Source organism: Lotus japonicus, chromosome 4, assembly GCF_012489685.1.
Source record: "Lotus japonicus ecotype B-129 chromosome 4, LjGifu_v1.2".
In the NCBI taxonomy this organism is placed as follows: Eukaryota; Viridiplantae; Streptophyta; class Magnoliopsida; order Fabales; family Fabaceae; genus Lotus; species Lotus japonicus.
In genome coordinates, this window is record NC_080044.1 from 4511602 (window position 1) to 4525458 (window position 13857).

General features: G+C 35.9%; 1 protein-coding gene across 1 annotated transcript; it reads right to left on the minus strand.

The window, feature by feature from the left end:
* Positions 1-816: 816 nt before the first annotated feature.
* Positions 817-12434, minus strand: LOC130714630 (uncharacterized). Its single transcript, XM_057564543.1, has 16 exons — positions 12007-12434; positions 10964-11043; positions 10389-10859; positions 9995-10081; positions 9771-9896; positions 9494-9688; positions 9327-9416; positions 8437-9033; positions 4399-4624; positions 3668-3747; positions 3088-3558; positions 2918-3004; positions 2701-2823; positions 2393-2584; positions 2160-2246; positions 817-1723 (listed from the first exon to the last, which is right to left on the minus strand). Exons 1-16 carry the CDS (start codon positions 12299-12301, stop codon positions 1052-1054), a joined length of 3879 nt encoding a protein of 1292 aa, XP_057420526.1. The 5' UTR covers positions 12302-12434; the 3' UTR covers positions 817-1051.
* Positions 12435-13857: the final 1423 nt, after the last annotated feature.

Genomic DNA, 13857 nt, shown 5'->3' on the forward strand with positions numbered 1-13857 from the left:
TCTCAGATGAACAGGGAAGAAGATGCTGACTTGGAAGCTGCAGGCAGTGTAAACAAGGCCGCGAATGGTGCATATCGACTTCATCCATCATAATTTCCATGTGAATGATCTCCTTTGAAGCAGTTATATGTGAATGTGCTCATATGGTCTCATACTCTTCCTAGCTTAAGTATGAGCAGATCGAAGGAGGCTGCTATTCCAAACACCTTAATCTATATTAAGACCATTGAACATTCTACATTAAATTCTTGTGGCTTTAATTTTTGCTCAATGTCTCCAACCTCCAGTCCTTGTGATCGGCATAGGACAATAATAAAGATCGAATGCTCAATTTTGTCCTTTAAATTGTAAGTGTTGGGCGTTCTTGATTGTGTCAGATGTCCGTAAGATAAAACGCCAGTCAAGCTGATTGACATTTGACACCATTAGAGACCGCGAGGGTCTTTTGTTCATCGATGGACTAACTTGTCTAACACCTACACTTTTAGGGACGAATTTGATGATTCACTCGAGCATTGATGAATGTAGGAAATCTTAAATCTTCATTTCAGCAACGAGAGAAAAACACCATTTAACTCTCAAAAGTCGAAGAAGTGTTGTGTAACATTGGCCTTGGTGCACTAGTCATCCAGATGAACCATACTTTGGCCACAGGCCTGAAATCAGCTATACCTTGATTGACTTTGGTAGCTCAACCATAGTCTCAACTCCTTCCTCATTTGTTTGCCTTGATAAATATCAACATAACACTATACTTTCTCTGGCAGCACACATGTATCACAAACAATATATACAAGAGAAATACATCTTAGTCACTTTTATTAAATGTAGGGACTAAAATTAAGAATGAATACTTCTGTTTTTTCTAATCATTTAGATATACAACACCGTCTATATTCATCTCAAGATGAAAACTCCATACTCTTAAACTTCGTTATACTTTCTTTGGAAGCACATGCATCACAAACCATTTCCTGGTACGACTAATATGCTTTACAATATGTAGCACATAACATGTTATTGCCACACCCTAGATCTTCAGCTAAGCAAACTAATCAATCTCAGTGCTCTTACTCACTTTGGTGAACCTGAAGTGTGCTTGGGGACAATTAATTGCTGTGACAATAGGCTTCACTTTCTCAAAGCTCTTGATGATAGCCAAAAACAGAATTCTATAAGTTACTGCCATTCCTACCAAGATAGCAACATCCACCCACTTTGAATAATTCACTTCCACTTGCCACAAGTGTCTCAGGATATCTTCACCACTAATTGTCACAGGTCCTTCAACTTGATTGCTTGGGAATGTTAGGCCATGAAACTCATTCTTGAACAATCCTTGGTAGGCATACTTGTTGAAGGAAATGTAGTGCAAAGGGTATCTCCAAAAGGGCTTTGGAATATCACTTGGTAGCCTATAAAACCCACCATCTAACATCATCATGCCCAAGATTCCAGAACCAAAGATTATTCCCATCAGGAAATTGGGAATTACCAAACTTGCTACAATCATCATGAGACCCTCAACGAGCAAGACAGAAGTGAAAAGCACAGAAATGAAGTACACAAATTGTTCATGTCCTTGGTGAAGTCCAACTAGGTAATAAACAATTGCTCCTGGGATCAGTGACATCAACAGCAAGAATGGAACAGAAGATAATGTGTTGCCAATGGTAAATGCAATGACACCATAATGCCCGTTAAGCCTTTCTCTTTCGAATACCTAGTTAAATATCAAAGGTACATGTTAGAAATATGATATAAAGCTATTCACGTGTCTTCACCAAAAAGTTTATGTTTTTGGAATAGTTGGTTTATGAAATGGTATCTGATATCAGAGAGATTGACCCTTGTCGCTGCCAATTGTTCTAATAAAAAAATGTTGAATTTCAGCATTAGGAACATGTGCATTATCTATGTTTCAAGCCCAACAAACTCTTGCATTAGAGGCATGTTAGATATATAATATAAAACTATTCATGTATTCATCCACAAGTTAAGTTTTTTAAGATTTTGGAATAGTTGGTTCATGTCATGTCACGAAAAGATTCAGGAATGTGACACTGATCCAGAATCTCGATCACAATTGAGGGTTTTTTAAGTGTCTAAAATGCTAAATTAGCCCATAAAACAAAATTGTCAGGGAGAAAGTACTTTACCTTCATATCCTCCACAAAAGAAGGGAACCCAGCAACAGTGATGAAGGTCAGGAATGTCACAACAAACACAAGCAGTGAAGCTCTGGCCTGAAACCATAAAAAAATTAAGCTTTATATTGGATTTTCTTTGGATCATCAACAATGCATCTTATATTCAATTTTGTTTTCTTCCATACTCTGCTGATCGTCAAAGAAAGAGAAACTCATACTCTATTTCACACTCCATGTCTTACCTCAATTGATTCATTGCTTGAACCAATGTCAAAGAACATAGTACCAAGACTTAAAGCCATGGCACCATAGATTAGTAGGCGTAACCAGTAATAGCCTACTTCGCGATACATATTCAGGAAAGATCTTCTTGTAAGAATGAGACACTGAGTCAAAAAATCAGCATGGCTTGTCTTTTCCATTATGCCTGAGTCCTGCATCCATTTGTTCATCAAAGATTGTTAGTGATATATGTCATTAAGGGCCTGGTTAGGATAAAGGGATTGTTTTAGCATGATTTTCCCCATTCCAATGGAGTAACTAGACTCACTCTTTTTTTAATTTGATCTATTTCTTTTTGAACTTCACTAATTTCAGATGAATCATATGATTTAACAAGAATATGAATAGCTTCTTCTGGGCTTAACCCTCCACCTAATCCTTTCTCAAGATCCTGCAAAATAATGAGCAGAATCAGTTGCAGTTATCAGTATCTACCCAACTGAAAATTGAAAGTAAATTGCACTAAAGATCATAGAACTATTTACCTGTTCAAAATCCTTGTTAATTGTTTTTACAAAGTGATCAGAAGGACTCTGGAGACTGGGGCAGGGAAAACCATTTGATGAGAAAAACTGCAGCCAAGAATAGAAGTCAGTGAATCATTGGTTTCAAAACAAATTGTAAGTATAGAAACACAAACACTGGTTGTAGTTACCTTATTTGCTGCAGAGGCAGGTCCAAAGTAAACTGTTTTCCCAGAAGACAGAAGACAAAGGCTATGGAAAAGTTGAAAAATTTCATTACTTGGCTGATGGATTGATGCAACAATAGTCCTTTGAATGCCATCCTTTTTGTTTAAGCTGGATATTCTACTTATGACATGATAAGAAGCAGCACTATCAAGTCCACTAGTGGGTTCATCAAGGAAGAGAAGCCTGGGATGTGTTAAGATCTCAATGCAAATGCTAACTCTCCTCTTTTGCCCACCACTGACTCCTTTGGATCCCCATCCTCCAATTCTGGTGTTAATGGCATCTTGCAGACCCATTTCCTTGATTGTGAAATCTGCTCTCTCTCGTTTCTCCGACTTCGACATGGAATCTGGTAATTGGAGGTGAGCTGAGTAGTACACTGCTTCTCCAACTGTTAGTGTTGTCAAAATGGTATCATCTTCTGTTACATATGCCTGATTTCAATGGTGAAGAAAGAAGGGAGATTAAGAAAATGTATCCTTATTTGTCTCATTAAAATATAAAATAAGGAGTTTGTTCAAAAGCTTTACAAAATATTCTTACAGATGTTCCATAAGCTAGTGCTTGTTTGTGGCCATTGATTAGGATCCTCCCTGTTTGCTTTGTCCTTGAACTTAACCTTCCTGCAATTTCACATAAAGTAAATACCAAATATCCTGCTAATAGTAACCTAGGAAAAACATAGACAAGAAAATTAGATTTTGCTCCTCTAGAGTCACTTTAAAGGGTTAAGTAAGTCATCGTAGTCGTTGATTTAAGAATCTACGGTTATGACTGTGATCTAGGAAAACATAGGCAAGGAAATTGGATTTTGCTCCTCTAATGTAAGAGAGTCACTTTAAAGGGTTAAGTAAGGCATCATAGTCGTTGATTAAAAATCTACGGTTGTGATTGTGATCACATACTTACACATGTATAACACATTAAGGGGTAATTTAAATCTCAACTTTTGTTTTCTCAATCAATAGTTATGATGATTTACTTTACCTTATAAAGTGAGTTTCTCTTAGTCTCTCATTTTTTAGAAGTCAAATCCAAAAAATTTAGCAACTTTTGCAAAATATGTTTCATGTGAAATTAATAAGTGACAATTATAACAAAAGTGATGTAAGATTCCCAACCATTTTAGGCCCATTTACAGAATGTTCTCATTTCATTATCACATATTATAAGTCAAAGGCACGTGATTAGGTCAATTTCTCATAAAATTTGGCCTTCATTAACTATGGAAATTTCAGTGTCAATGAACAAAGATATCTTCGTGATATGATTACCTGCTAAAGCATCCAGAAGGGTGGACTTGCCACAACCTGAAGGACCCATTATAGCCAAGAGTTGCCCTGGTTTGGCATAGCCATTTAGACCCTGAAGTATTGGTTTCCTTACATTCTTTCCATTTGAAACAGTCACCCACAGGTCCTCCCATGTCAAGAAAACACCCTCCTCTTTATCTGCCTCACCAGTTTCTACTGATTTAATGGCTTCCACCTCGAATGTGGTCTCAAATTCCACAGTGGTTGGTAGAATTTTAGAGCCATTGTTTGTTTCACCATCACTAGCATGAGGTTGAAGAAGAGAACTCATAGTGAATTTTTGGATGTGATCTTGTGTGTATTATGTGTTAGGCCTAGGCTAATAAGAAGTGAGAGAGAATATGGTATGGTGAAGGTACTTACTATAGGTACATATACTATATACAATGTGTAGTATGTAATATATATAGTTACTGACTTACTGTTTACAAGGCAATGCTAGGATACCAAACAGAAAATATGCTACCTCGAGCACAGTTTTAGAGGGACAACATTAAAATGGAGATCAAAAGTAGTTTGTGAAGTCAAAGACATCAGTGTGATTGTCTGGGCTGTGCTGACAAAAGGACTGTTGTTAAGTGGGAAATTTTACTATACCCCCACTTGTACCTACCTCCAAGTTGTTTTCAGTAAAAAATATGTTATTTAGCTGGACGATGTGTTACGGTAGAAACACTGAAAATAAAAGGACTTGCTAGTGAATAATGAAAAACAAAATTAGCAACGGATATTAGAGCATAAATAGTTTGGTCGCAAATGTGACTTAACATATTATATACTAGGATTTTGTGACGGACATTTTTTCGTCACTACAAACAGAGTTAAAAAAAATTATTGTGTGACACTGCAAGTGGCAATTTTACATAAATAAAATAAAATTGAGGTATTCCCACTTAAAGTGGCGATTTACACTAATTTTATAATTAAAACAAGTTGCACTAGTTTAGTAAAAAAGCTTAAAAACTACCCTAGTCATGTAAAAAAGTTGTGTTAAAAACACATATCATATTTCAATTAGTTTTTTTTTTCATAGTCACTCTTATACCAATTAATCACCAAACTGGAATTTGGTTTATGACTTCCAAATCAATAATAAAAGATTTTCAAATATGTACTTTCTTTTCTTTTTCAAAGTTTCATGAGATTAAGGAATAAGTCGTGACAAACTACACTTATAATTTGTAAGTGAATCGATCAAAGTATAGTGGTAGTGTAGTCGGCACTGGACATGTCCTGATCAGCCTACAGCGCATACACATGATGTACGGCTTCTGATAATGGCAGAGAATTTTCAGCCAAAAGAGCTACCAGATTACATTGCTTTAATTTGGTTGGGTAAAGTACATTATTTCATATTTATTGAAAACAGCTAAAATATTAAATGCTAGACTCACCAAAAATGTTATAGTAGATGTGAACAGTGCGTTTTTATTTTTATCAGAATATGAACAGTAGCTGAAGTTGGTTGAGTTTACGGTTAATGTTTAAGATTAGAAAGACCCACACTCCAACATTTTGGATCTGAAGATCAGTGTTTTCAAAACACTCCACACAAGAACGTGCTTGGCTGGCTGCTTTCACCATGCACAACGCTTTCGTTTTCAGGTTGCTGGGAGGTTATTCTAGGGATTTGGATCCACTTGTGGCGACTTTGCCTACATTCGTTGTAGTCAGAGACTCACAACCGTTGGATCATGATCGGATCACCCATATTTAATCACACCAATATTATAACCCTTAAATATGAGTCATCCCATTCATCGGACGACTATTAAGGTCAACTGAGATGTCATTCAACTACAATGAAATCAAAATCTTTTTGTTTCCCGACTCAATTGCACTTTTTGTCCTTGAAGTATAGCAACTAAGAGAATTAACTTCCTTAAATTCAAAACGAGCAATTTGAATCCTTAGATTTTAAGTTTGTGAAAATCAGGTCCATCTATCAAATTGTCGTCCAATTGAAAATAGTGTCCACCTATGTGGCGCTCATTTATAACGTGGGTTTAACGCTACATTTCCTTGAAATGAAACTTCTTCTCAACCCTAATCCCCAAGAACGTAGATGAGGTTTTTACGGGTAATTGGTTAGATCTAGTATTATGGATCGTACATAGAAGGTAGTTGAGTTAGTGGTTGAATGACCCAAATCACCACTTTGAAGAAAAGAGAGAGAGAAAAATTTCAGAAACAATTTCATGTTCATCTTCATTTCAGTAAGGGACCGTTTGGTTCAACTGAGGGGAGGGGAGGGGAGGGATTTTAATGGAGGGGAGGGAAGGGGAGGGGAGTGATTTTAATTCATATCATGTTTGGTTCATAGGAGGGGAGAGGAGGGGAAATTACTTTTTTTTTTTGGTTGGGGGAGATATTTTACAATTAAATTATTTTTATACCCTTTTATACACAAAATATTTATATATTTGCACAAACATCTCTAGTTTAGAGCTTCTTTTTTTTGACAAAACAGACATAAGAACTAGATTAAAAAGAAGAAAAGGTTTATTTCGTGATTTTTACAATCCAGTTATTTTCTCGAAAGGTTAAACCAAACTTTGGGATACTTGTACCAAAAAAAAAATAACTGATACAAATTCAAGAAGAAAGTGAAACAATATACAATCATTGTTCCACGCCTATTCATCTTTCCAGATTTCGATCAAATTTGGACAATTGTAGCGCATACTGCAACAACGGGAAGAAATAGATCTTGAGAAACCCAGAAAGAAGGTGACGGTTTTGCAAGGGGAGAGAAACGCAAGTCTGGATGAAGAGAGGTTTTTAGATAGATTTGGAATATTAATAATGTGTAGGGAGATTTTTGTCTAGAAAATAATTTCCCCTCAAATCCCCCCACTTTTGGAGGGGAGACAAAATTGGGTTATGAGGGGTTTTATCTCCCTCCATTCCCCTCCCCTCCCCTCCTAAAAACTGAACCAAACATAATAAATTTTAAAAAACCCCTCCCCTCCCCTCCAATACCCTCCAACCAAACATTATGTAAGAGTGGTTACCCATCAGTTATTCGCCTATTTGAGGGAATCAAGTGAATTTCTTGTGCTGATATCAAATCATGGTTGTGCCAAGGTGCAAAGAAGATGACTTTCCACTTGCAAGACTTGTAGTCAAAGTTAACACACAATCTGGCTAGACAACAACTTTGGGAAATGAACCGCTTCAAACACAATCTCGAGATTTTGAGTCTTTATTTATGTATCAATCTCTCTTCAAAACCCTAAATTTAAATCGCACTATGTTTCCCCTCTTTGAAATTGTTCCAAGAAATACATTTTCATAATTGAACCAACACAATCTCGAGCTTCAGAGACTTTCCCCTATTTAAAACCCAAAATTTTAATCTTTATCTCACTCGTCGACTTCTTCTTCAATCCGTTCCACGAAATCCCTTTTGGAAGAAGATCCACCATAATCTCCAACTTCATACTTTTTACCATCTTTGAAGCCCTAAATTTTGAGCTCACTCTCACTCATGGTTTCATCCAACATCATCAATTTTTACTTGCTCAAGGGACTAAATAATTAAGTTATTTGCAATTAAACACTTAGTAAACTAAATGCAAATATAAAAATAAAATAAACACTTACATATGTCAAATTATTACTTGTTCGTGCCATTAAGGTACCATATCCATAAAAATTGGGGGCACCACATAATTTGACTTTTCTCTTTTATATCTATTTAAAAGTTAGTATATCTATCGAAGTAATAGCAAATTTTTCTCCATTCTCTTTTTATTTATTCAAGATGAACCGTTAATTTCAAATTAAACAATAAAAAAAACAAAAACAAAAAACTCAACTTTAACCAGGTAGAGCTTGAACTATGTATATTTATATTTTTTTAAACAGTTAAATATAAAATCAGCTATCCAAATTCGTGTATCCACCCTTGATGGGTTTACACTCACCATTCTCTTCCTTAATCACTCTATTGTCTAGTGAGTCCACTCATGCTCTTCTACCACGAATGGCTGCAACAAAAGGCTTCAGGTTCTCCTTGCTCTTAGTGATAGCCAAGAACAGAATCCGATACAGAACAATCATCCCAAACATGATAGCTAGATCAACCCACTTAGAGTGATCCATTTCCACATGCCATGTCTCAACCAGCACTTCTCTTCCACTTAATGTTTTATTGCCTCCATCTTGGCCTAAAGAAAATGTTAAGCCTTCAAATTCATTCTTGAATGATCCTTGAAATGCATACTTGAGAAAGGAAAGATAGTATAAAGGGTATTTCCACAATGGTTTGGGAAGTTCATTTGGTAATCTATAAAATCCACCTAGTAGAATCATGAGTCCTTCAATTCCACCAGCAATGAACATGCCCATTACATAGTCGGGGGAGATGCTCCCAACAACTAGCATAAGACTCTCAACCCACAACATGGTGCCGAATAGCAAGGAAGTGAAGTACAGAAAGTGTTCTAGTCCTTTGTGCAGCCCACAAAGGTAGTGAGCTATTCCACCTGGGATCAGTGAGATAATTAGCATGTAAGGAATAGCAGAGAGTGTGTTGCCAATAAGATGAGCCGAAACGCCATAGTGTCCATTCAATCTCTCTCGTTCGAATACCTTACATGATGAAAGGAAACATTTTTAATGTATGTTTGGAAATCCTTCTACAATTGAATTTGAAATCAAAATCAATTTTGGGAGAAGCTTCTATAAGTAGCTTATGGATGTTAGAATTGATTCTGAGAAAACATAAAGAGCTGATTCAAACATGCTATCACTCAGGAATGAAAGCAATGTATGTATAGCTGCTCAGATTGCCTCATTCCCCTTATGTGCACAAGTCGAATTCAGTGAAACTAAGAAAGTTTCAATATATCTAATAATGTAGTACAGAATGGCTGAAATTTTACCTTCATTTCCTCCAAAAGTGGAGAGAATCCACCAACAAGGGTCATGAAAGTCAGAACTGAAATTAAAAATGTGAGCAGCGAACCTCTTGCCTGAAGTATGCATGAGAAAATTTTATTACCCATCAATTTTGTTCATCAAAAGTAATCTTTATGCTTAGATATCTTACCTGAATAGATTCAATACTAAAGCCAATGTCATAGAAGATAGAACCAATGCCTATGGCTATCACAATGAAGCCACCTAAGCGTAACCAGTAATTGCTTATGTCGCGAAAAAATTGCAAGGAAGATCTTCTTATAAGAATAAGGCATTGAGTGAGGAATGCAGCATGGATCCTCTTCTTCCCTATTGCACCAGAGTCCTAAACTCATGCAAAAGTTAGTCTATCATATAAAATCATAAAGTCTTTGGATTTGGGAAGAGGAATGTAACATGAAACTTACACTTGCACTTATTTTTGCCACTTCCTTTATAACTTGGTTTCCAATTTGAGATGATCCATAAGACTTTATAAGGATATCAATTGCTTCTTCTGTAGTTACTCCCTTACCAAAGCCTTCTTCAGCATCCTTGGAAACATAAAGATGAATCAATTTTCAAGTTTTTCATTGACTTTTCTTAATTACAAGGCAGGCTTCCAAATAAACAGAGTAAAGAGCTTGTGTACCTGTTCAAAATCTTTGTTTATGATCCTTAAGTAGTGATCAGAAGGGTTGTGGAGAGATGGACAAGGAAAACCATTTGAAGAAAAAAACTGCAGTGAATCAAGTTTTATCATCTATTTTGGGTGCGTTTGAGTAAACCGCTTAGCAAGCGCTATAGGAATAAGCTCTTATACTAAGCTAATTTAACAAGCGCTCTAGACAAATAAGCGTTTATTCATAAGCTAATCTGAGTAGTTTAATAAAATAAGCTCAAAATAGTTGCTTATAGGTAGGTCATAAACTATTAACATGAGGTCTCTCAAACACTTGAATAAGCGTTTATGCTATAAAGATAAACAGGGCCTTTGTCAACTTCAAATTAATATGAACTTTTTCATAAGGATTTTAGTTACTAACCTGGTTTGCATCAGAAGCTGGACCAAAATACACTGTTTCACCATAAGACAGAAGACAAAGGTCATGGAAAAGTTCAAAAACTTCACTGCTAGGCTGGTGGATGGATGCCACAATGGTCCTTCTAATGCCATCCCTTAGATTCAGTCTTGCAATTCTACTCATAACATAATAAGAAGCTGCACTGTCAAGTCCACTATTTGGTTCATCTAGGAAGAGTAATCTAGGGCGTGTTAGAATCTCAATGCAAATGCTAAGTCTCCTCTTTTGTCCCCCACTTAGGCCTTTATAACCCCAACCTCCAACCCTTGTGTTAATGGCATCTTGAAGACCCATTTCTCTGAGTATGATATCTGCTTGTTCTTTCTTATCTGCTATGGACATGGAATCTGGAAATTGGAGCTGGGCTGAGTAGTACAAAGTTTCCTTAGCTGTTAAAGTTGATAGCAGAGCATCCTCTTGTGTTACATAGCCCTGATTTCACAAGTTCTAAATCAATTTTTTTTCGCTAACCAAAAATAAAAATTGCTACTTCTTGTTTTATGTGTGGACTTGAGCTCTAGGGAATGTTTTCTTACTGATATTCCATAAGCAAGTGATTGTCTGTGGCCATTGATTAGAATATTTCCAGTTTGTTTTATGTTTAAACTCACTCTTCCTGCAACATTGTTAGAATAATATGATGGTCAATTCATTTATATAACTAGAAATGAATTGAATCGTAAAACAAAAGAAATTTATCTCTCCTAAGTATACTATTTAGGCACCACTGCATCAAGAAGAGTAATAGATACTGAACAAAGAAAACTTTGATGGCTACGTTCCTTTTTCTCCAACATATAAAGGATTACTAGTGTGATTTCATATGACCTATCATTTCTGTACAATTGTTTTAATTTACAAGTAACTATGTAACTATCCAAATAGTCTAAGCCTAATTGGCTCTTGCGTGGACAATACACCGGCTCACCATTGCATACCATATTATGATCAAGCTATCCCAAATGTTTAAGGTGTTGAGTGGAAACATGTGACACTCGGGACTGACGAACACGAAAAGTGTTCATTGATGAAATGAGAAAGCACGGACAGCGGCTCCTTGCAAGGAATCTAGGCGAAGAAAACATGAGTGAACTGATCCGCACTAGAACGAAGGGCATTTTGATGCTTTAGATGTATTGGACAATACAATTAAGAAGAGTTTATAAGATTTGATAGGTATTACTCATAACAACAAGGTGCATCTTCTTTTCGCGAGCTCAGGTCATAAAAACTCAAAGATTAAACTTGCTTGCTAGGACCAATATGAGATGGCCCAGGAAGTTATATCTCAAGAAGAGCGTGAGTAAGGAGAAATGGCGTTGGAAAAGCTCGTGTTATTTTAGTGTGGGGCACTTATTGGTCGAAATGTTACAAAACACATAAATGGTTTTGTACGATAGTTAGAATACATTAATTCATAAAATGAACTTGTAAGGAATTGAAAACTTCTCAGTCTCCCAAGCTTGTCTAAAATGCTTTAACTTCCCCTTAAGGCAATGGTTTTAAATTTCGATATATTAAGGGTATCATAATGTTAATTTAACTCAAAAATATTAATTGTAGAAGACAGACCAATCACCTGCTAAAGCATCAAGAAGAGTGGATTTTCCACAGCCTGAAGGGCCCATTACAGCCAGAAGCCTTCCTGGCTGAGCATAACCTGTAAGACCCTGGAGAATTGGTTTCCTTTCCTTTCCATTTGGAACAGTGACCCACAAGTCCTCCCATGTTATTGTGATGCCCTCCTCCTCTCCCTGAACACTCCCATTGGTTTCTTTTGCCTTAAGGGCATCAACTTCAAATATGGTAAAAGCTTGTGTTCTATTTGTATGCAAAACCTTAGGTTCAACACCTGAATGAGGAAGAGTAGTCATGCTCAACCTTCAGTTGTGTGTGAAAGTAATGCATGTGTTCTTTTCCTTTGTGTGTATATCATGAGTCATGAGCCTGATAAAGAGGGCATTTGTGGAAGGAATCAAATGTAGAATGTTTTTTGAATATGGATGTACAGATGATATTTATAAAGATGTTGTACAGAACAGAACCTATGTTACCTAGGAGAAAGATTTTACATCATAAACAAAAATGAATTTAAATTTGAGTTTTCTAAATTACCGTAAATATGAAGTAAAGTCACTCCAACTTATGCGATCCAATAATAATTTGATATGCATTTTAAGAATTTTCAACTCATGACACGTGTTAAATATTATTGGACCTTCTAAAGTTAAAGTGTTTTCCTCTTATATTTACTTTTTAGGGATTTAGAAAACCTTTAAAATTACATGAAAAAGTAATATATGCTACAAACTTAAGAGGGGATGAGATAAAGATTAAATAAAAACCCATGCAGTATGAAGATTAGGGAGTAGTATGTTTTTTGCAACTCTGCCAAAGTTGCATCTATTTTTTTTTAAGTGTTCGGTAATGCATGACGAAAATAAATAGCGATTTAAACAACGATAGTTGCTCTTGTCCTTTCGACAGTTCATAGGTACGGCACGACAAGAGGAATGATACAAAAAATATTCATTGGATTAGCTATGGCAAAAGATATCAACAATGTGAAGAACAATTGGTGAAGTTTATCTATTCTTGCTTGGGTACTGTACTTAATTATATTGTACAACTTTTGATTGTGAATTACATTGTACAACTAATCACAAAACTCAAAATATATTGAAATAATAATAGAAAAAAAAACATAAAAGCCTTTGTTAAGTTATTTTAATATTCATATTATTTAGGCTAAAAAGCATTTTTGGCCCCTAATGTTTCAAGTTTGTGCAAATTCTACCTCTACTTTATTTTTGTCGATGTTTCTACCCCTCATGTTTTCAAACAGTGCACCGTCTACCTCTCCGTCAGTCAAACATTAAAAAACTAACGGTATGAGTTGATTTGGCTTTTTTTTTAAAATATTTTTCTGACCTGCCACGTGGAAATTACAAGTGAAATTGAAAAAAGGGGGCATGGGAGATTCAAACTCAAGACATGTAAGTAACAAAATATGCATTTAACCAGTTCAGTTACATACATAATTGATATATACATCAAGCAAATTTAATTTATATCATTTCCTTGATCATTATCAACTTCATATACTCATCTTCATATCTCCAATTCACTCAGGAACCTCTCCTGAGAAAGACTGACTGACGGAGGGGTAGACGGTGCACTGTTTGAAAACATGAGGGGTAGAAACGTCGACAAAAATAGAGTAGGGACAGAATTTGCACAAACTTAAAACATCAAGGGCCAAAAATGCTTTTTAGCCTATTATTTAAAACATTCGTGTCCCCGCTTGTGGGAACAGTTTCACAATCACTTGGTGTAGGTGTAGCAAGAAGCTGGTGAAGATACATGCTTCGACTTTCTAGGCACAAATACATATAGAAAAATCACTTATTCGGCAAAAATAAGTAAATAC